General features: G+C 40.2%; 1 protein-coding gene across 1 annotated transcript; it reads left to right on the top strand.

Moving 5' to 3' along the window:
- Positions 1 to 5,039: 5,039 nt before the first annotated feature.
- On the top strand, positions 5,040 to 19,677 carry nadkb (NAD kinase b). Its single transcript, XM_083782961.1, has 12 exons — positions 5,040 to 5,137; positions 9,676 to 9,963; positions 10,109 to 10,192; positions 10,956 to 11,085; positions 11,407 to 11,515; positions 12,275 to 12,360; positions 12,874 to 12,976; positions 13,425 to 13,609; positions 15,722 to 15,821; positions 16,321 to 16,478; positions 17,586 to 17,668; positions 18,167 to 19,677. The coding sequence occupies exons 2-12, from the start codon at positions 9,677 to 9,679 to the stop codon at positions 18,324 to 18,326; spliced, it is 1,485 nt and encodes a 494-aa protein (XP_083639087.1). The 5' UTR covers positions 5,040 to 5,137; position 9,676; the 3' UTR covers positions 18,327 to 19,677.
- Positions 19,678 to 21,062: the final 1,385 nt, after the last annotated feature.

The raw sequence follows: 21,062 nt of genomic DNA, 5'->3' as shown, positions 1-21,062 counted from the left end.
CATAATGTCATCTGTGAGACTGTGAACAAGGAAGTTCAAGCATATTACATAATAAACTTGTCCAGTGTAAGCCATATAACTCTATGAGTGAGTCTATGGTAAGGCTGTTGTGTCAGAGGATAACAAAGTTACAATAAAGCATGATGTGACACAATGAAAGGTCCAGCAATTTTGGCACAAGTTACTGTTTATATAGTAGTTCTTAAGTAAAAATAAAATAAACAACATGGCCATGGGCCCCAAGTAAAAACATTCTCAATTCAAATTCTAAACTATAGGCTTGCTACCACAAAGATTCTTAACCCTTCTCCATTTTGTTATGCATTTGGGGTGGCACAAATATATAGTGCCATAATATATTGCGCTATTAAAATATGAGTAGACTATATATGACAATATTGAGAGAACATTGATTGATTGAACATTGATTGAACATACAATGCTGTATTTCACAATATTATTTATTTATTTATTTGATAATAATAATCCACAGATCCACTCTATTCAAGGATTTTTGGGGAGAAATTAAACTGACTATACTAGTCATGAGCTTCATTCACATACTTATAGTCTAAAGTCCAGGAAGAGGCAATTAGTACTTTCTCTGGTATCAAGCTAAAGTGCTTTTAATATAAAGTACATTTAGTGTATTATTAACAGATAAACATAAAAAAATCGTAAAATATTGTATCGTTATCGTGGACCTAATATTGTATCGTATTATATCGTGAAACAAGATCAGGTGATCTCTAGCAAAAGTTGTAGCTGCTCCCAAACCCTAGTCACTGACTAGGGTTTGGGAGATTTGATACAGGCTGCTGAGGTGCAGAGAGATGCTGAGGCTGGGTGTTTGTTTTCACACACAATTTGATTGGCTGTTGAAGCAGCCATGGCAGCATGCTGCAGAAAGACATGAAAGAAAGACAAACATTAACTCATAGGGTTACATGGGTAATGTCAAATAAACAGCCAGTAGGAAATATATGATAAGATATTTAACAGATGATATAACACAAAAGGTGATTTAATGAAACCAGTAAATTCACTGGGATATTATGTCAGTCAAACAAACTATACAAGCTATATGGGCAGAATGCCAAAACAGCACACTAACCATAATGTGACCAGCAGCAGCCGCACTGTGCATCCGACTTTATACAAGGATCATGCTCTTTGACTTTAATACCATCAATAATCTGCATTTAAAAGCGAAATGTTTGAAGAGCATTAGTTATTTATAGGTGCAGGTTATTCGGACCGTGGTGCAGGCGTCTGCCCAAGCCCACCTGTGAGGAGAGTGGAGACTGGGCTTCGTTTGAATCCACTACATCAGGCTTGGCCGGGCACGCCAACAAACACAGTTGGATGTGTATACCACGGCAAGCTGGGTGATCTGTGTCGCTACACTGTCACTCATACAGGTTGGTCTGTTCGGCAGGGCGTGGGGAATGATATAGCATGTTCCTCAGTGTCAGGTGAAAAGAACTGGCAGGCGATGTCCAGGTTGCAGTGACGGAGGAGACATATGGTTGTCTACAACCTCTCCGTCCTCGAGACCACACAGTAAGGGCTCAGGCTCAGCAGTGACATGGGGGAGTTGAGAATTGACTATATTGGGAGAAATTCTAAATGGTTAAAAAGATAATATGGAGGGAAAAAAATCTTATACATAACTGAGGTGATAACTGTACTCATTTCATTCTTCAAAATCTTCACACATGAATCATGATTATGAGGAATATACATGAAAGTTAAATAAAGCAATGTGGTAGGCTATATAAGGCCTCATTTGACCAACCTGACTGTCTGTGCAGCAAGTGTCCAAGTCACCAAGGAGACGACGTGAGGGAAAGAGGTCACAGTGGCTCACGAACAGCTGCTCCGGGAGACAGAGATACCAAGGTTGCCAGGTCAACGTGAGCACTCAGAACCTCCTGGCTCGGCCACTGAGAGGGAGGAGATTTCTCCTAAGAGGTTAGTCTTGACTTTCCAGGAAATAAAACGTCTGGGTTTCCGAGGCTAGTCTTGACTGGGAGCAGGTAGTGCAGCCGGCCTCCACCAACCGCCACAGACCCTCAGCATGCTGCCCTAGACATGAAGAGGTGACTTGAGTGACTATCCTACTGTATGTTGACTTGTGCCTTTTGTCTTTTGATTCGTTCACAGGAGAGCCCACTTTCTACATGGACGATATCCCGGCCGCCACTCACTTTGAGTGAGGTTGTGGGGTAATGTAATATTTGTCTGACAATTTCATTTTCAGACGTTAACCAGAAAATCATCCCCAGAAAGTCTTTCTCTGTGTTGTGCCAGTCACATCATCTATAATTAATTCTGAGCAGTGCAAATAGGCCTATTTCATGCAAGTTGGTCTTAAACCCTGTTAAAATGCAATGCTAATGTTCTCCTGTTTTAGGCTGTTTAGCTGGTAGGTTACGGCAGCTGACATCCCATGTCCTGCAAGTCTTGACCTTCAAATTATGTCACATGGGCAATGATTCATATTTCCATTTCTATGTGACAAATGTTTACTGATGGGTTCATGGTGAGGGTGAAAAGAAAAACTAGGCCTACAATACTGACATACAGACCATGAGTAATATCTGGTGGTCAGTTAATTGTGTAAAAGCAATTTTCAGCTGGTAATGCCTGACAGGCTATGAAGTCAAATGCATGGAGAGGAGAGGTAGAATATGGGATTCAACCAAGCCACAAAACATACATGATGATGACAGTGCTTCTCAAAAGTAATGAAAATACTTACCCAAGTAACAGTTTTAGACATAGGCCTATAAGGTTTCCATCCGACAACAGCAATATGTACTAGTGATGCATGGTAATGAGTTACACAGGGCTCTTGAGTGATATCCAACGAGCACCTCCAAACACTAAAGGTGGTTGCACACTGGACGCGCTTTTCGGAAAACCGACGGTAAAACGCAGCTAAAAATCGGAAAAACGCAGCAGTGTACAGGGACTTGACCTTAAAGGTCTCTGCACACTGGACGCGTTTTCGGATTTTTAGCGTCCGGTGTGCAACCACCTTAACATTATATAACAATAATCATCTGCAAGGAATTTCTTTACCGAAAGTAGCTCAAAACATGTCTATAGTGGATTTCTATAAATCAAACACTGCAGATAATTCAAACTTTTCATACAGCTGCGATGTTGGTGTGTTTGACGTTGTTTAAAACAATCAGATATAGGACTTTTTTTGTTTGGATGTATATGGGCTGTCAATGGCAAATTGCGGCTACTTAATTACCACCCTGCCATTAACTTAATGGCAAGATGGCCGCGGTCTGCATATGGTCAATAATGCTCTACACTGGGCCGAGGCACACCTTAGCGCACAGCCGCGGACAGAAGAACCTGACGCCCGACGTCATTCCGGCTTTTTAGACAGCTGGTGGATGGAAAAGACGCTCCACCCCCGCGGCTGACTGACGCGGAGGAGAGCGTTTCCGGGAATCTGTCCGTCGTGTCAGTCAGCCGCGGAGGTGGAGCTTCTTTTCCATCCACCAGCTGTCTACAAAGCTGGAATGACATTGGGCGTCAGCTTCTTCTGTCCGCGGCTGTGCGCTAAGGTGTAGCTGCGCTGAATGCAATGCATCCCTAGCATGGTAGAGCTAGGAATGCTGTTGGGATATTCTCTCTAAACATATTGTGATAATGACATTAATCATAATGTTTACTATGGAAATTGTTGATGTAGGCTATTATGATAATAAAATCCCAATAGAGCATGTAAAAAAGGAGAAAAAATAAATAAATAAAGAGGAACCATACTGTATATTAGTGGACTTGCTGCATTATTTGTAGAACCACAATGGTTTATAATAATTTATAATAATTACAATCTCAACACAATAAAACAAATTACAAATAAAATAACCAATAAACATTATATATCTGACCACACTAACCCTACATTTGTGTAAGAGTGAGCTCCATACATATTTGAACAGCTGTGACCCACTGCCAGTGCTTATGTTTGATTATTCGCTCACCTGTCAAACCTTTTTCATCCTTTAATTATTTGTTTATGTGTCCAAATCAAGTACAGAGAGAGAGAGAGAGAGAGAGAGAGAGAGAGAGAGAGAGAGAGAGAGAGAGAGAGAGAGAGAGAGAGAGAGAGAGAGAGGGAGGGCGGGCATTAAAAGTCCATAGACTTGGCTGCCATATGACGTAATTTCAAAAGCCAGAAGGGGCTAGCACCCTCAAAACGTCTGATGAAAGTCTGTGGATACGAATTACAAAATGGTACAATCATATAAGTCATCAAGAACTGAATGTGAATTGAGTTTATTAAAATCAATATAATTCAAATTCAGTTTCTGCTGGCATTTATCTCAGTCTAATAGAAAAAGTCACAGAACACTTTGAAAAGTCAGTTATGGAAAGATTTGTGTAATTCTGCATTAGACCAGCTGGGATGCATGCAGTAACCAGAACAGTGGGAGAACCCAGCTGGCACCACACCAGTAGTATTGTATTTATTTAAATGAATGAATCAATGAATGAATCAATGAATGAATCAATGAATGAATGAGTTTCTTTAAGGGGACGGGGGGGGTGTCAATGGGTCAAATACATGCAATCATCACATTTAAAGTTACATATTTGTACAATTGCTATACAAAACCTGTGATAGTCATTTCGGGCATAAACAAGAACTTGAAAGGTATATTTTATTTCAAATAAAGTCTGATAATCACAATATTTCAGGACATTTGACATTTTATATTATTTTTTCCTTCTTCTTCTTTCTTAAATAAAAGTAAAAGAAATAAGTAAATAATAGTAAATAATAATTTAAAGGCACTTTAACATTGTGGCACCCACCACTAGAACTGGCTGTACAAACCATACAAACGCATAGCCTCCTGCGCAAAGCGGCGGTTTATTGATGTCCATGAACTATTCTCCGGCGGAAACACAATTTCTCCGTTTCCGGTCTGGTAAGCTGTTAATTACAAGCTGTGTGCATTATGAGCTGTAGTGACTTTGACAACAATGTCGTGAAATACATGTTGTGTGCTATTTGTTGAGTATCGTCAGAACAGAACAGTCTTTAACCCTGCCTAGATTACTCACATGAGCTCTGTGTTAAAGATTCCTGCGTTGTGAGAACGTAAGGCTTGTTTTAGATTAGACAACGGTAGCCATGATTCACAAATGACAGTCATGTTTCAGGGCTAAAACAACGGTAGCTGTACACGATAAACGATGATGATAAAGGACATTCTACATTTCATATGTAGCCTATTGTCTTTTCGTCTGAAATCAGACTTATTTTATGACGCGTGCTGAATTGCTTTTCTGTCTCTGTCGAGAGATACTTTTTTGAATGACGATAACTGGACACTTAATATTATTGCTAACTGGACATATTGATCAATCTTCATATGACCACCGCGCTCTGACATATCAAAATAAAGGGTAGTGGGTCGCACACACCAAGACTGCAGTTCAAATATAGTTTATTTCATATTTGAAACAAATGGACAAACGTCCATTTTGACAAAATCTTGTCAAAACCCTTAGAGTGGGTGACAATATTATCACAAGAAAAGGTGAAATTACCTATAGGTTCCATCCTGGAGGCCAATCTTTCCGGTGATAAAATGCAAAATGGCCACCAACGTAATCAAAAAAGTCAATCAAAGAACAAGATTCCTTTACAGGATCTCCTCACTGGTCAACAAAAACACCTTGAAGACCTTAACAGTGAGGAGCCCTTGTACAAGGTTTCTTTGAGTATGCATACACCTCTTGGTACCACAGCACCTCAAAGGCCCTTAAAACAAGGCTCCAGACCTCACAAAACAAACTGGTCAGGCTCCTACTTGGCCTCACCCCCCGACCCACATCACCCCTGCCCACTTTGACAGGCTGGAATGGCTTAGGGTCGATGACAGAGTACAGCATCTTGCAATGGGTCTGGTCTACAAGATTCACTACACCACCAAGATACCCATGTACCTGTCTAAATAGTTAATGAAGTCCACACTAAGGCTGGACAATATATCGATTTAGCCTGAAGACTCCTTTTCCAAGTCCTGTTTATATTTGTTGTAACAGTGGAGCACCTGGTCTGACAAGCATTCAATTGTTTGATATTTTAAACAAACAATGTTGATATCAATGTGGTCACAGCTTTTACATGTCAACTCCGTCAGGACATTATTATGATCTTTGTGAAGAATTCCAAAATAATGTTTAGTATTTTAGTTTAGGGTTAGGTTTAGCTAACAACTGAAGAAAAAACTAAATGTCTACATTGTACTACAGAGGGTCTAACAACTGAAGAAAAAACTAAATGGCTACATTGTACTACAGAGGGTCTAACAACTGAAGAAAAAACTAAATGGCTACATTGTACTACAGAGGGTTAAAGGTATATTCAGTGATTTCACTCAAAAAACCTTAGGTTTCGTTTTTGGCTGTGGGACCCAGCCTTTCGTCCAATCAGGATAGAGAGTCAAAAACGAAACCTACGGTTTTTTGACCCCCAGGGGTTAACTGGGGACAGGGAGGAACTCCTTATATGGCCAGAACACTCTATAGTAGGGAGGATTATCATAACAAAACAAAAAAATAAGTGATATTTGAATTAAGTGAAATCACTGAATATACCTTTAAGATGAAAACAAATGCCATTTCGTCAACTCCGTCAGATACATGTCAATCCGTCAGACACAAAACCTGACGAAAGTTGACGTCTGACGGAGTTGACAAAATGGCATTTGTTTTCATCTCTAACCCTCTGTAGTACAATGTAGCCATTTTGTTTTTTCTTCAGTTGTTAGCTAAACCTAACCCTAAACTAAAATACTAAACATTATTTTGGAATTCTTAACAAAGAGCATAATAATGTCCTGACGGAGTTGACATGTAAAAGCTGTGACCACATTGATATCAACATTGTTTGTTTAAAATATCAAACAATTGAATGCTTGTCAGACCAGGTGCTCCACTGTTGCAACAAATATAAACATGACTTGGAAAAGGAGTCTTCAGGCTAAATCTGTCGACAATATATTCTGATTAATTTAAGACTTTAAAAAAACTTGACGGAGATGTGGGACACACATTTGAACTGAAAAATTAACTGTGTATATTGTTTGCTATGTTGTTGACAATCTACTTTCATTTAGTATGTATATTTATGTGATTGTGACAGTATTAGACACTATTTTGGCAGTTTGAAATTGTGACCACTTGCTGGGGACAGGCTTAATACAGGCTTTTTTGGGTACAGAGCCTGCTTTTAACTAATTCAGATGGAATATGAAAAAAATTATAATGAAATTAATGTCATAAGAATACACAAATGTATTACATTTAACTTTACAAGTGCTTTTATTTTTTATGAATTAATTAATCTTTTAACATAAATAAGGCTCTTATGTGTGGGACATGTTTTTTCCACTTTTGTCCCTCATCTCAAGAATGAGTGCTATATATAGACGTCTACATTTAGACCTTGATTAGCCAAGCTAATCAAGGTCTAAATGTAGACGTCTAAATGTATACAGACGTCTATATATAGACGTTGAAACAACGTTGTTTCAACGTCTAAATGTATACAGACGTCTAAATGTAGACGTTGAAACAACGTTGTTTCAACGTCTATATATAGACGTCTACATTTAGACCTTGATTAGCCAGGTTAATCAAGGTCTAAATGTAGACGTCTAAATGTATACAGACGTCTATATATAGCACTCATTCTTGAGATGAGGGACAAAAGTGAAAAAAACATGTCCCACACATAAGAGCCTTATTTATGTTAAAAATAAATGAATTCATAAAAATAAAAGCACTTGCAAAGTTATATGTAATACAGTTGTGTATTCTTATGACATTAATTAAATTATATTTCTTTTCATATTCCATCTGAATTAGTTAAAAGTAAGGCTGCACAATATATTGTTATCGTATCGTTATCGAGGTATGAACATGCACAATATCAGTATCGCAAAAAGGCAACGGTAACGCGATATAGATATATCGTCGACATATCGATATATCGTCCACTTCTAAAGCCAGCCCTCTGTTTTAGCCTGTGCCCCTCGGAAAATAAACCATCACTCCGTTTGTCCCTCTGTCCTGCACACACGAACATGCACACACACACACACACACACACACACACACACTAGGGCTGCACGATATATCGTATCGTATCGATATCGAGATATCTGCCATATATATCGTGATATGAATTATATCGTATCGTATCAAGATATGCCATATATATCGTGATATGAATTTTTGTCCATATCGTGCAGCCCTAGTCCACACACACAACACCAGAGGGAGTGCAACAAACCATGTACAACCCAGATTCGGCACAAACAAGGGACTAAATTATTTTCGCTCCTATGCCACCAAAATGTGGAACACCCTACCAACAGTTAAGACATGTGAATCCCTTGACTCCTTCAAAACCGCTCTCAAAGGGCACCTACGGACGGCTGTAATTCGAAACTGGCCCCTTTTCAAATCTGAATCCCCCCCCTTTTTCTCCTCACTGTATATGTTTCTTTTCCCTTTTTGCTTCCTTTAAGATGAATTCCTGTTCTGTTTAACTATATAGAAGTGTCTATTTGTACAAATGTTTTGATGAATTGAACATGGTGGACCCTCATGTAAACAAGTGTAATGCTTAATTGGCTCTTCCACTCAGTTAACAGTCTTTGTATTGAGTTTGTGCTTGAAATGTACTGTAATTCTGCAAACTGTTAATAAATATTTCAATCAATCAATGAAGTGTATGGGAGACTTAGCTAGGGAAGACCTTGCTGATTCTAATATATATATATTTCTTATTTTAATAACCCATAGTGAGCATTTCTCTAAACCTGTAAAGTACTCTACTGTACCAGTTTCATTGAAATTATACATCCTATTTGATTAGGATTGTGCTGTATATAGGGTCCTTCAATTATCATCTATATTGCTTTCCCTTCCCATTTGATTTCACAAAATGTAAGCATTTAAGTACAGCTGTGGAATTATGTTTTTAATGTAATGTTACAGTGTCTAGAGAATAGAGATGCTCCGATCAATCTGCCACCGATCGGTGATCGGCCTCCAAATGATTATCTGTGATCGGCAATTTACCCTATCTGGAGAAACTGATCTTTTATACCATTTATGTGGTAGATTATAGTATATCATTTTGTGACAGGCCTAAACATTCTCCCCTTACTCCCCACACTATTTTTTTGTATGTATGTTTGTATGTTTTTTTGTGGCTTTCGCCTTTATTTTATATTTTTTTATGGATGGATAGACGGTAGGCTGACAGGAAATGGGGAAAGAGATGGGGGGGTGACATGCAGTAAAGGCCGCTGGGATCGGGAGTTGAACCCGCGGCACACTGCCAAGGTGCCTAGACCGCTGAGCCACGGCCCAGGCCATGACGTGTTTTCTTTTGGAAATATTCATATTTTCCCCTTACGCACAAGATCGGCACCGGCCGACCATGAGAAAAAACAATAGGTGATGGGTATCGGTCCCCAAAAACCTGATCGGAGCATCCCTAGTGTCAAGAAGACATATCAACATCATGAGCGATCCCTAAACATTGTGAATCGCTTATCGCCCAGCTCTAAAATTGATACTTTGTTCAAATACATTGTCACCTTTCCTTGCCTGTAGAATGGATGAGACGGATCACAATTGGGGGTCGTACTCTCCGGCCGACATGGAGAGCGGCGTGCCGCGGCCCTCCGACCACGCAGGGCAGGTGTCCGAGGCAGCCAGGCACCGGGATCAGCGAGCGTCCAAGTCACCAAGGAGACGGCGGGAGGGAAAACGATCACAGCAGCGGGGGGATGATCACGAGCAGCTGCTCCAGGAGACGGAGACACCAAGGTTGCCAGGTCAACGTGAGCACTCAGAACCTCCTGGCTCGGCCACCGAGAGGGCAGAGAACTCTCCTAAAAGGTTAGTGTTGAGTGGGAGCAGGTAGCACAGCCGGTCTCACGACCGCCACAGACCCTCAGCATGCTGCCCGAGACATGAAGAGGTGACTTGAGTGACTATACTGTATGTTGACTTGTCTGCCTTTTGTCTTTTCATCACTTCGCAGGAGAGCCCACTTTCTACATGGACCATATCCCGCCACTCACTTTGGACCTAAAGCCTGTATTCTTCCTAACCCAACTTCAGTCATGTAAGCATTTGGATGGGGAATGCACCTTAATTGAGAGGCTTCACAAAGTCAATATGAGACACCAGAGCGAGCACATTACGTTTTGTCTGCATTCTGCACATTGACATAGTGGCTTATGCAACGATGACCCGGTGGCAGTGAGATGAGATAAGATTACTCGCCGCTAGAGAGGAACTGTGATTGGTCAGTACAACAAATGGAGTGGTGTGCACGAGGCGACACAGGCTCAGACTGTCATTTTGTATCATGGTACATCAAGGTAGCCTTGGACTGGATCTTAACACACGCTGCTGCTACAAAATGCCTGCTATCCGTAATACAGCAAAGGAAACGAGAGACAAGCGGTAAAAGAGAGAGTGAGACAGAGACACAGAGAGGAGTTAACTTGGGATTGGGATCTGAACCATGAATATTTTGATTTTCTACCGCATTCATACAAACCTTGTCTGCTTGTTTCATAATGGTTAAGACGTGACTGTTTAATCAGTTTAGAATTATGGAGAATTTTGATTCCCGGCTACAGTTGCATTCTTTATACACCTGGTAACATTTGACTGAATTGGAATTGCTACCTTACAAGTAGAGGGACTTGTGGGCAAAAACAAGGGTCGTCGTCTTTTATTGTTATGTTACATTAATGAGCCGTGTGGGTGTGTGTTGACTTTGTCAACTTTTCAATGCACATACTCGTATGCGCATGTGACAAATAAAATCTTGAATCTCTCTGTATTCATGGCGGTCTGCATGTATCTGTGTTTCCCAGGCACATCCAAGACCCAGCCAGCCAGAGACTCACCTGGAACAAGCCACCAGCCAATGTGTTGGTCATCAGAAAGGTCAGAGATGAGAGCCTGGTGGAACCCTTCAAAGAGCTCTGCAGGTTTCTAGTGGAGGTAAGTGTGACGCTGTTCAAAATGTCAATGTGTACGGGAGGTTGTTTTGTCTTTTGGTGTAGATTGTCTTGTGCGTCAGCAGCTTTTGGCTCTGGCTTTTTACAGCTATCAGATTGTTGATTCATTTTAATTATTAATTTGTTGAGGTTCAATTCGATTTCATCTATGAAACTATGAATGTGTATCCATGTGATACTGTATGTCATGGAAAATAATGAACTCACACATGTAGTCCATTTTGAAACTACTTGGAAAGCCACCATGAACGAGACACCTTGGTCTCTGTGATTTTTATATTGTTGACTTGGGTCTCACCACTAGGAGAAGCAGATGATGGTGTATGTAGAAAGGAGGGTGGCAGATGATGCATCACTTTCAAAAGATGAGACCTTTGGTTCGATTCGCAATCAACTCTGCACTTTTAGAGAGGGTAAGGCAAGTCTTATTTTTCTCTAAAATATATTTTTTATCCCACGATTTTGTAACTCATTGTTCACCCCTGTGTCAATCATCTAATGTGATCCTGGGCTCTACACACCCTCCGCCAACCTGGGGAGAGCAACGGACTTAACTCATGCTTCCTTCATGCTGGAGTGTCCAAGTTGCTCCTTTACACCTGACAGGGGGGAGTTATTCCAACCAGTTCCTTTCCCCTCCATCAGGCGCCCCGGCTGGCCAGGGGGAGGCAGTTTAGAGACCAGGATTACTGCATGTTTTTGTGAGGGTACCTATCCTAGGGGACACGGGGAGAACATGCAAACTCCAAGTCTTATTTTTCACTTTATAATTGAAGCAGTTACTCTCTCTGTGTCAGAGTGGCTAGTCCGAACTCATCCATCACATAGTGTAATATCTTCAATGTGAATACAGTTTCAGAGACTTTAAATGGTTCACGTCATCTAGTTATTATTTAGGCAATGGGTGTCTTCCTTAAACACATGAACGCTAGCATCCTTATTACTGTATGTGGCCGAATAGGGACTAACTTCAGCAAAAAAGTGATTTTATTGTACTTTTTCCACATTGGCCATTAATTAAAAAAATATAAAATCACAAGAACAGCTATGAATGTAGTATAAAAAGGAAAGTACTGCAGATATTTTAGTGGTCAGTTGCTCCTGGAAAGAGTTCATATTTCATCTCTTTGCTGTTGTGTTTGGTGTTGATTGTTGTTTTTCTTCAACCCCAGGCTACGATGACATCTCAGACTGCATAGACCTCATCATCTGTCTGGGAGGGGATGGAACACTGCTTTACGCCTCCTCTCTATTCCAGGTTAGGTTTGTTTACACATCTCCTGTCCTATCCTATGCCAGCAGCTCTGAGGATTCACAAGACAAACAATGGTCGCTCTGCCAGGTCAACTGTAACATAACTTGAAATATTAGATGTATTAGATTGTGTTGTAGAAGGAGAATTTACCCATGCTTGTTTTATAAGTGAGGGCTGAATTAGGGCTCCGGCAACAGTCCTGAGAGCACTCTTGTTGACAAAAGAGGAAATTCTGCCCAAGAATCTTGTTTTTGTATTAACTTTTTTGACACCTTTGTTGCCATGCTTTCACCTGTCAGGATCTTGAGCTCTGCAGTGTTGTTAGCTATACTGTCACGCTGCAGTGTGCCTACGTACTGTAGGTCGTGTGCCTCTTTCTCCTCCTTGCAGCACATGCATGTGTAACGGTTTTACAAATCATTACATAGAACGCGTTATTGAACATGAACAGGATACAAAAAGGCAGTTTAGATGATATAAATGCATTTTTGTCTAAATATTGTGATCTTTTTCCAGGGCAGTGTTCCTCCTGTCATGGCATTCCACCTTGGGTCTTTGGGTTTCCTGACACCCTTCAAGTTTGAGTCATACAAGATCGAAGTGGCTAAAGTATTTGAAGGTATTCGGGAAGCATGTTCTTTACAAATTAGTTAAATTATTTGTAATATTAATGAATGGAATTTTTTATGCCCTATTTTATCATAGAACAATTGCACAAAGTAGTGAAAATCGCAGATCTACAAACTCACATCGTGATGTGAGTTTATAGATTATAGATTTGATTTTCATGTTTTTTGGGGGGCATAGACTAAAAAACAAAAAACTATTATTGATTACGAATGAATTATTATCTTTCTTTTCCAAAACATAGTTACAAAGTGCTTTATAAAAACAGCAAAAAAAAAAAGAGATCAAACGTAATTTGTAGTCAGCAAAGTTAAGCAATCAGAGCTGGCATAAAAGCTAATAAGAGCTAGTTGGATTAACTGTTGCACCATCCACTGGTACTTTGTTTATTGACTATGATATGATCTTGCACATGCATGTACTTGTATCTATTCATTCAGGCAACGCAGCCATCACATTGCGTAGCCGTCTAAAGGTCAAGGTGGTGAAAGACATGCTTCAGAGGACGGGTCAGCAGGAATGCAGTCAGGAGAGCCAGCAGCGGGAGCAGCAGGAGCACAATGGCGTGCTGCTGCCTGAGGGACACATGAACAGTGAGGCTGGCAGGGTCACCTTACAGCTACAGGTGGGAGTCACGTACTGTAAACTGTACACTACAGGTGGATCCTGAATTCCTGATTAGAGCACGACCCATTTTGAGTCTGATGCAGATTTTTTGGAGAGACCTAGAACATTGATTACAGTCAAAAAGTGTGATATTTTCTAATCCGTTTGAGAACATTTAGCTCGATTTTCTTTTAAACGTTTAAGCCCTATTCAAAGGTAGTCCATGTACAAGATCTCTGTTTCAACGCATCGAGTTGTAACGCATTGTTGTGAGCTCATAGGTCTGCCTTTTTGTTAAAACCTTTGAAACAACAACCAAAATATACTGATGGAAAGTTTGCGGATACCGATGAAATCAAATAATCCTCCAATTCTGATGTTTATTGTTTATTTTGATCCCCAATCCTCCAGGTACTGTGTACTATGACGTCAGTATCTGTTTGTTGTCAGAGTACTTGCAATATCCATCAATTGTGGGAAACGGCCATCCTTCACGTTGTGTCGCAAGCAACATCCATGGGCGATGCCCATCATTTTTCTTTACATTGACTTTGTATGTGCTTGTGTGGCACATGCCGGTTCTGGAGAACCGCTGATCCGACCCACTTCACACAGGACACACGCTGCACTCCCTTGGGGCGTCAGCAATACATACACCAGATGTGAAAGGCGAGTGGACGGTTCTCGAGATATGCGAAAGGGCACTGAGGCACAGAGAGTCCTACAATTCATAGGTAGAAACTAACTTAGTATTCATTCATACTCACGGTTAGAGTTTCTGTGCCTTTTTGTGTTTCTCAAACACTAAAATAGAAAATGACGTTGTTATGGAGTGCTGTGTCGCTACGGGAAAGCTTTAATGTTAATGTAATGTTAATGTAAATGACGTTGTTATGGAGTGCTGTGTCGCTACGGGAAAGCTGTAATGTTAATGTAAATGACGTTGTTATGGAGTGCTGTGTCGCTACGGGAAAGCTGTAATGTTAATGTAAGCAGGCTCTCTTAGTGCGTTTCCTCTGACCATTCAGGCAAACATTTCCTCTTCTTTCCAACCTGTCCATCTTGTGTGTGTGTGTATGTGTGTGCGCGCACCAGAGGGCCAAATTTTTCACGGGAGCAAAGGCAGTGTCATCCCCGTTGCTGCGGCAACAGTCATAATAAAAGCCGCTGGATGATGTTGCGGGGGTTCTGTTGACCCTGTCTCCATGGAGATGGGGGTGTCACTGCTGTTGATGCCAGCCATGGCGCACTAACGAGCTCTGACGCTTTTAAGACCAACTCCTCCAAAATAACATGCCACAGCAATGTGATCATCACACACACCAGCTGTGTAGGGTTGAATCATTCCCAATATGGGTTTATTTTCTTTCTTATTGCTGAAGGTGTATTTATTTTAGTGCTGCACAATTAATCGATAAAAGCTCGAGATCTAGATAGACACTTATGCAATCTCATTTTGTGAACGATCGTGCAGCACCTTTTGTTTATGTTATTTCACTGGAAAAAATCGTGAATCGTGATCTCAATTCTTGTGGTGGAAAATCGAGATTCACATTTGAGCGCGAATCGTGCAGCACTAATTCCTTTAGATCATATACAGTGATCTATTGTCACCGACCCATGGCCTTGGCTTGACCTGATATGACACTGTCTAATGACAGGAACCCAATGTTTACACCATGTAAACAGGCCTGTACATAATACAGTACACCTCACTGGAGAGCAGACGGCAGATCACCGCATTTCCTGCTCAGAGTTGCCGGTGTGCATTTCGTTTATTGGTGTTGTTTGTTCAACAATTGGTGATGTGGAAACACAAATGAGCTCCTGTAATGATTTAGTAAGGCGGGTTGTCTTTTCTCTCCCTTTTTTATCTTCTGCACATCTGTGTTTCAGTGTAGCTTTCACCTCCATTATATAAAAAAAGGTTGAGTCAAGTATGAAGGTTTTCAGTTCCACTCAGTATGTTGATGCTACTAGCCTAGCATCAGTGTAAAAATCTGTTCAGAGGGGGAGCATTTCCTACACTGTAGATCCTACTATTATTTGTCATATCTGCCCAGTGCAATTTTTGTTTCCAAAGTCTATCAGACATTTAATTATTATTATGTGTATGTGCGTGAGTGCGCAGGTGTTGAATGAAGTGGTTGTGGACCGAGGCCCTTCATCCTACTTGTCCAACGTTGACCTGTACCTGGATGGACGTCTCATTACCTCAGTGCAGGGAGACGGTGAGGACATTGAAATCTATTTTTGAGAGCCAGTTGTAGGGAAGTGCATCCGTCTGCTGTTCAGCAGACAGACATCTGGGAACAATGTACAGACGGAGCAAGAAAAGACGCTCAAGCCATAAAAGCGCTAATGGCACAGAGTTTGCAAACATTGAAAAGACGTTCACATTTCACAGAGATTAGGTCACAAAGGAACTGGTGATGTACGTAGTGCTGCAACTATCGATTATCTTCTTAGTGATAATGTTTTCTGTTAATCAGTTTTTCCGGAAATTTTCAAATTGATTCTTTATAATAATCTACTAATTTGATTACTTTGATGAACCACTTAAAACACTAGTCTACTTTGTCATACGGACAGAAATGGACGATCTAAGTTGCTTGTAGATCGGCTATTTTCTGTATTTTTGAAAATTGATTATTCTATTAAAATAAAATAAATATTGATGGAATGGATTAGTCCAACTGACTGTTTACGTATGCCCTCTCTTCTCCCCAGGTGTGATCGTGTCCACGCCTACAGGCAGCACAGCGTATGCGGCTGCAGCAGGTGCCTCCATGATCCACCCCAATGTACCAGCCATCATGGTCACCCCCATATGCCCACATTCTCTCTCCTTCAGACCCATCGTGGTCCCTGCTGGGGTGGAACTCATGGTGAGACTTCAGAAACCTTCAGAAACTTGCCTACCAGTGATATCATTCATCATTTGTTCATTTTTAAATTATTGCCAGAACAAAAGCTTCTATTTCAGCATGCTAACCTTTCAGGAATAGAAAGCCTCCAGTTTCGAGTGGCTTTGATTCCCCATTGATGATGTCATTGGTAGGTCTCTGAACTGTCCACAGCCCACCAATGAGACACAGAGTGAGTGGATGGACATGGTGTCATGTTATAATGAGCATTAGTGCGGACCAATTTTATGAAGATAATGTTTAAAATGGGTGAACTGCTCCTTTAACCACATGATCCCTAGTGCTGTGGTTCCCAAACGTTTTAATTTGACCAACCCCCGTAACTCTGAGAGTGTTAATTTGACCAACCCCGTAACTCTGAGAGTGTACAAATGGCACACTTGTGAAACACTCCTCGTGTGTGACTCTAGAGCTTATAGGTTTTTATGGAGGAAATTGGACTGCTATACCTGGTATTATGACAACAAGAGCCATTTTCCCCTTTCATGCATTTTCACACAAGCAATGAATTGGCAATGAGGCAGTCTGAGGACTGAGCTCGCCAAAATCGAATCGCATATAGAGCATGGTAACTACAGAGTTAATAATTAAATGAATATAAATATATATTTACAAATGCATTATTATATTACATCCAGTTATCTATCTGTGTGCCAGCCCACTCTCTTCCTGCTGGCAAAGCTAAACAATGGAGGCGGCAGGTCTCCATTGCATGTAGCTGACCGCTGCATGTAAACACCTTCCGCGAGGGTCTAACTTACGTTGTCTCAACCCTGCATGCCAGCGCTGCTGCTCTCAAGACTGCTTGATAAGTAGAAGGGATACGCTCAAATTAGGCTTTGTCTGAAAGTTATTGGTAATGCAACTATTTGTGTAACATAATAAAATAAATGTAATGCAATGTAAAAAAATTAATAAAATCCAATATCACTTAAACTCCATTATGTGATAGATAGATCATCCTGCCTCAAGAAACGGGTACAGGTTATCTGTGTTTCTTCTCTGTGGAATACATTTCCATAACATCTATGGCTCTTTCTACCCTGCTGGTGCTGTTTCTCCTGACAGATCACTCTGTCCCCTGATGCCAGGAACACTGCCTGGGTGTCGTTTGACGGCAGGAAGAGACAGGAGATCCAACATGGAGACTGGTAAAAAAAAAGATCTCTCTCGCTTGCTTTCTCTCTGTGTGTTGATGTTTGTCATGTGGTTTGGAAGATTGCAATATTTATTTATGGCTTGTGTCACCTGAATCACTTCCCTTTCTCACTTAAAAAGAGAGAGTTCACCCCCAAAATGACTTTTTTCTTCTTCTATCAATTACTCAACCCATGGAGATTTCATTTAACTTTGTCGCATTCCTAAGCCAATAAATTGACCAGCAGTGGTTCGTGCAGTCCGGTGAAGCATCTGTGCATGTGTTTATTTTTTTGACATTTTCATTCATTTTCATAAACAATTACAACAAATATAACAAAGACGATAACAAAAAACACAATGAGGTTCCAACATGCCTCAAGCCAGGTTTAGGCTGGTGTATCTCTGGAGTGTATATAGTAGAGGGAAGTCATTGGCACAAACTCTGACAATTAAAGCTCCCCTGATGCTCATCTTATCCGTTGACATTGTTTTCTCTGTATTCACGGCAGCATAAAGATCACCACCTCCTGCTACCCGGTACCATCCATCTGTTGTCATGACCTGGTGTACGACTGGTTCGAGAGCCTGGCCCAGTGTCTGCACTGGAACGTCCGCAAAAGACAGGCCCGCCTAACAGACCTCTCCGATTCCTCGGACACCGAGAACTGAACACATGTACGCACATACATATCCAACACCTTAATATTAGGGAGCCACACGCTTTTGCCTGAGGTTTTGACAATAGGACAGAATGTGTGACGGCAATGGGAAAGTCTTATCTGACAACACTATCACCCTGCTGCATTCGTAAATCAATCTAAAAAAGACGGACATGTCACAAGACTTTTGTCGGACACATCAGCTTTTACACGGTGAACCTTTTAGGTTATGAACTGAAAAAAGCACTTCTATAGCCACAACATTATTATTTGCAATAAGATTATGATGCAATTATATGATGCATACTGTCTGAGACCTGCTGATTATCATCATTATACAATCAGAGGCTAAGGTAGCTCATACTATATACACGCATTGCATTCCAGGCATTTCACATTTTGTCCAACACAAGTAGTTGTAAGCACTTGACTAAACCATGTGTTACTAGTTAAAAAATGTTAAAACTTCTACTTGATGACATGATCAAATGATCATTCATTATGAGGAAAGAGGAACATTCGAAAGCATGTCTAGAATATAGGCAATACCGGACTATCGGTAGTTACTAGTTAATGAATGGCTTGTTGTTCCTGACTTATAGCATTTGAAGGCCGCAGTTTGTAGTGTAACCTCAACCTTATCGGAGTGTACATTTATAATAGTCCAAGGATCCAAGAGAACAGATTTATTTAATGTGATATTTATGTTATATTTATATATTTTATTCATGGTTATTCATTTCATTCAAATATTATGGAGATAGATTTATTTGTTTGTTAATCAACCAAAGAGTCTGAGATCCAGACCACTCATAACTGTGACAAACATGTGACACATATGTGAATGCAGTGCAGTTAAACATGTACATTTTTCATAGATTGTTTGACCATATTCCATTGAATTCAATTGAATATCTAAGACCTGAAATAAGAATGGAGAGTAACTTGTCTGTGGGTCTTCTCCTTTGTCATTGTCATTTTATTACTGTTTTCATGTGTTCCAAGTACTTGTTTGGATGATTAGGGCCTTGAAATAAAGTAAGTCAACCGACTGGTAATCCAGTCGCAGTGTGCCGTGGGTTCGACTCCCGAGCCCGACACGGCCTTTACTGCATGTCTTCCCCCATCTCTCTCCCGTTTCCTGTCAGCCTACTGTCTGTCCCTTCAAAAAACCAATAAAAGGCTAAGCCGCAAAAATATATCTTAAAAAAAGAAAAAAACACCAGCAGAGAATGTGCTAATGTGTCTGTGACCAGTCAGTAGCTTGACAGAGGACCCTGTCAATCCTGGGAAGTATATGGTGCTTTTTCATAGTTGACCACCAGGGGTCTAACTTTGACCAAGTAAAAAGTATACTGCTAATTTCCCTCTTAAAGGCATTAAGAATGTAACAGGCTAAGTGTCCTTTGTATCAGAATTTGAATATAGCGTCCTAAAGGGGTGTCTTAGCAACACAAGTGCAAACGTAAGAAAGTATTTAACTCTGTAGCATAAAAGCAGTGGTGGAAAAAGTCATATTTGGTTGTTAAATGTCTCAAATTTGAAAGCACTATTTCTAAAACTATGAAACATTTCAAATATTCCTTTTCAGGCAAACATGTCCACCGTAAGATGAACCTAAGTAGGCTAGAATGTGGTTTGCTAGGTCTAGGTGTAAGTATGTAGCACTAGTAGCATGCTAAAGTTTGTGCTTTTGCCATAGAGAATGCATTGGGCGTTTAATTTAAATAACTCAGAAACTTCAAAACATTTCAAAGTAAACAGTTCCAGCATGTGTCTCCACAGTAAGCTGAATAATAAAAAGTGTGAATGGAGTTTCTAGGTGAAAGTGACTTTTGACGTGCCAATGTCTGCCATTGAGCCCCATTGTAAATTTCTAAAACTATGAAACATTTCAAAGATTCCTTTTCAGGCAAACATGTCCACCGTAAGATGAACCTAAGTAGGCTAGAATGGGGTTGCTAGGTGTAAGAATTTTTGTGGGAAAAAAAAATATCCTCGTTTTTCATCATTTTTGACCATGGGCTATAGCCCATACCGTACGGCATACTATAGCACGCCGTTTTTCATCATTTTTGAGGATAAAAAAAAAACATGGGTTATAGCCCATCATTTTTTAAATTTTTGAAAAAAAAGATTATCCTCGTTTTTCATAATTTTTGACCATGGGCTATAGCCCATATCGTACGGCATACTATAGCACGCCGTTTTTCATAATTTTTGAGCATTTGAAAAAAAAAAAACATGGGTTATAGCCCATCGTTTTTTGAATTTTTGAACTTTTTTATACCTTGTTTTTCATCATTTTTGAACATGGGCTATAGCCCATACCGTACGGCATACTATAGCACGCCGTTTTACATCATTTTTGAGGATTTGAAAAAAACAAAGAAAAAAAAACAACATGGGTTATAGCCCATCGTTTTTTGAAAATTTGAAAAATAAATTTTACCTTGTTTTTCATCATTTTTGACCATGGGCTATGGCCCATACCGTACGGCATACTATAGCACGCCGTTTTTCATCATTTTTGAGGATTTGAAAAAAACAAAAAACATGGGTTATAGCCCATCGTTTTTTGAATTTTTGAAAAAAAGAATTAACCTCGTTTTTCTACATTTTTGAACATGGGCTATAGCCCATACCGTACGGCATACTATAGCACGCCGTTTTTCATCATTTTTGAGGATTTGACAAAAAAGAAAGAAAAAAAAACATGGGTTATAGCCCATCGTTTTTTGAATTT

This window comes from Protomyctophum parallelum (genome assembly GCF_964188405.1).
Source record: "Protomyctophum parallelum genome assembly, chromosome: 14".
Taxonomy (NCBI): Eukaryota; Metazoa; Chordata; class Actinopteri; order Myctophiformes; family Myctophidae; genus Protomyctophum; species Protomyctophum parallelum.
This window is presented reverse-complemented; position numbering and strand designations above follow the sequence as displayed.

Bases quoted from the DNA above. Each gene is read 5' to 3' on its own strand.
- nadkb (XM_083782961.1), top strand. From the start codon at position 9,677: ATGGATGAGACGGATCACAATTGGGGGTCGTACTCTCCGGCCGACATG. The intron at 9,964-10,108 runs GTTAGTGTTGAG...ATCACTTCGCAG, and splicing joins GCAGAGAACTCTCCTAAAAG to GAGAGCCCACTTTCTACATG. The intron at 16,479-17,585 runs GTGAGACTTCAG...TTCTCCTGACAG, and splicing joins CTGCTGGGGTGGAACTCATG to ATCACTCTGTCCCCTGATGC.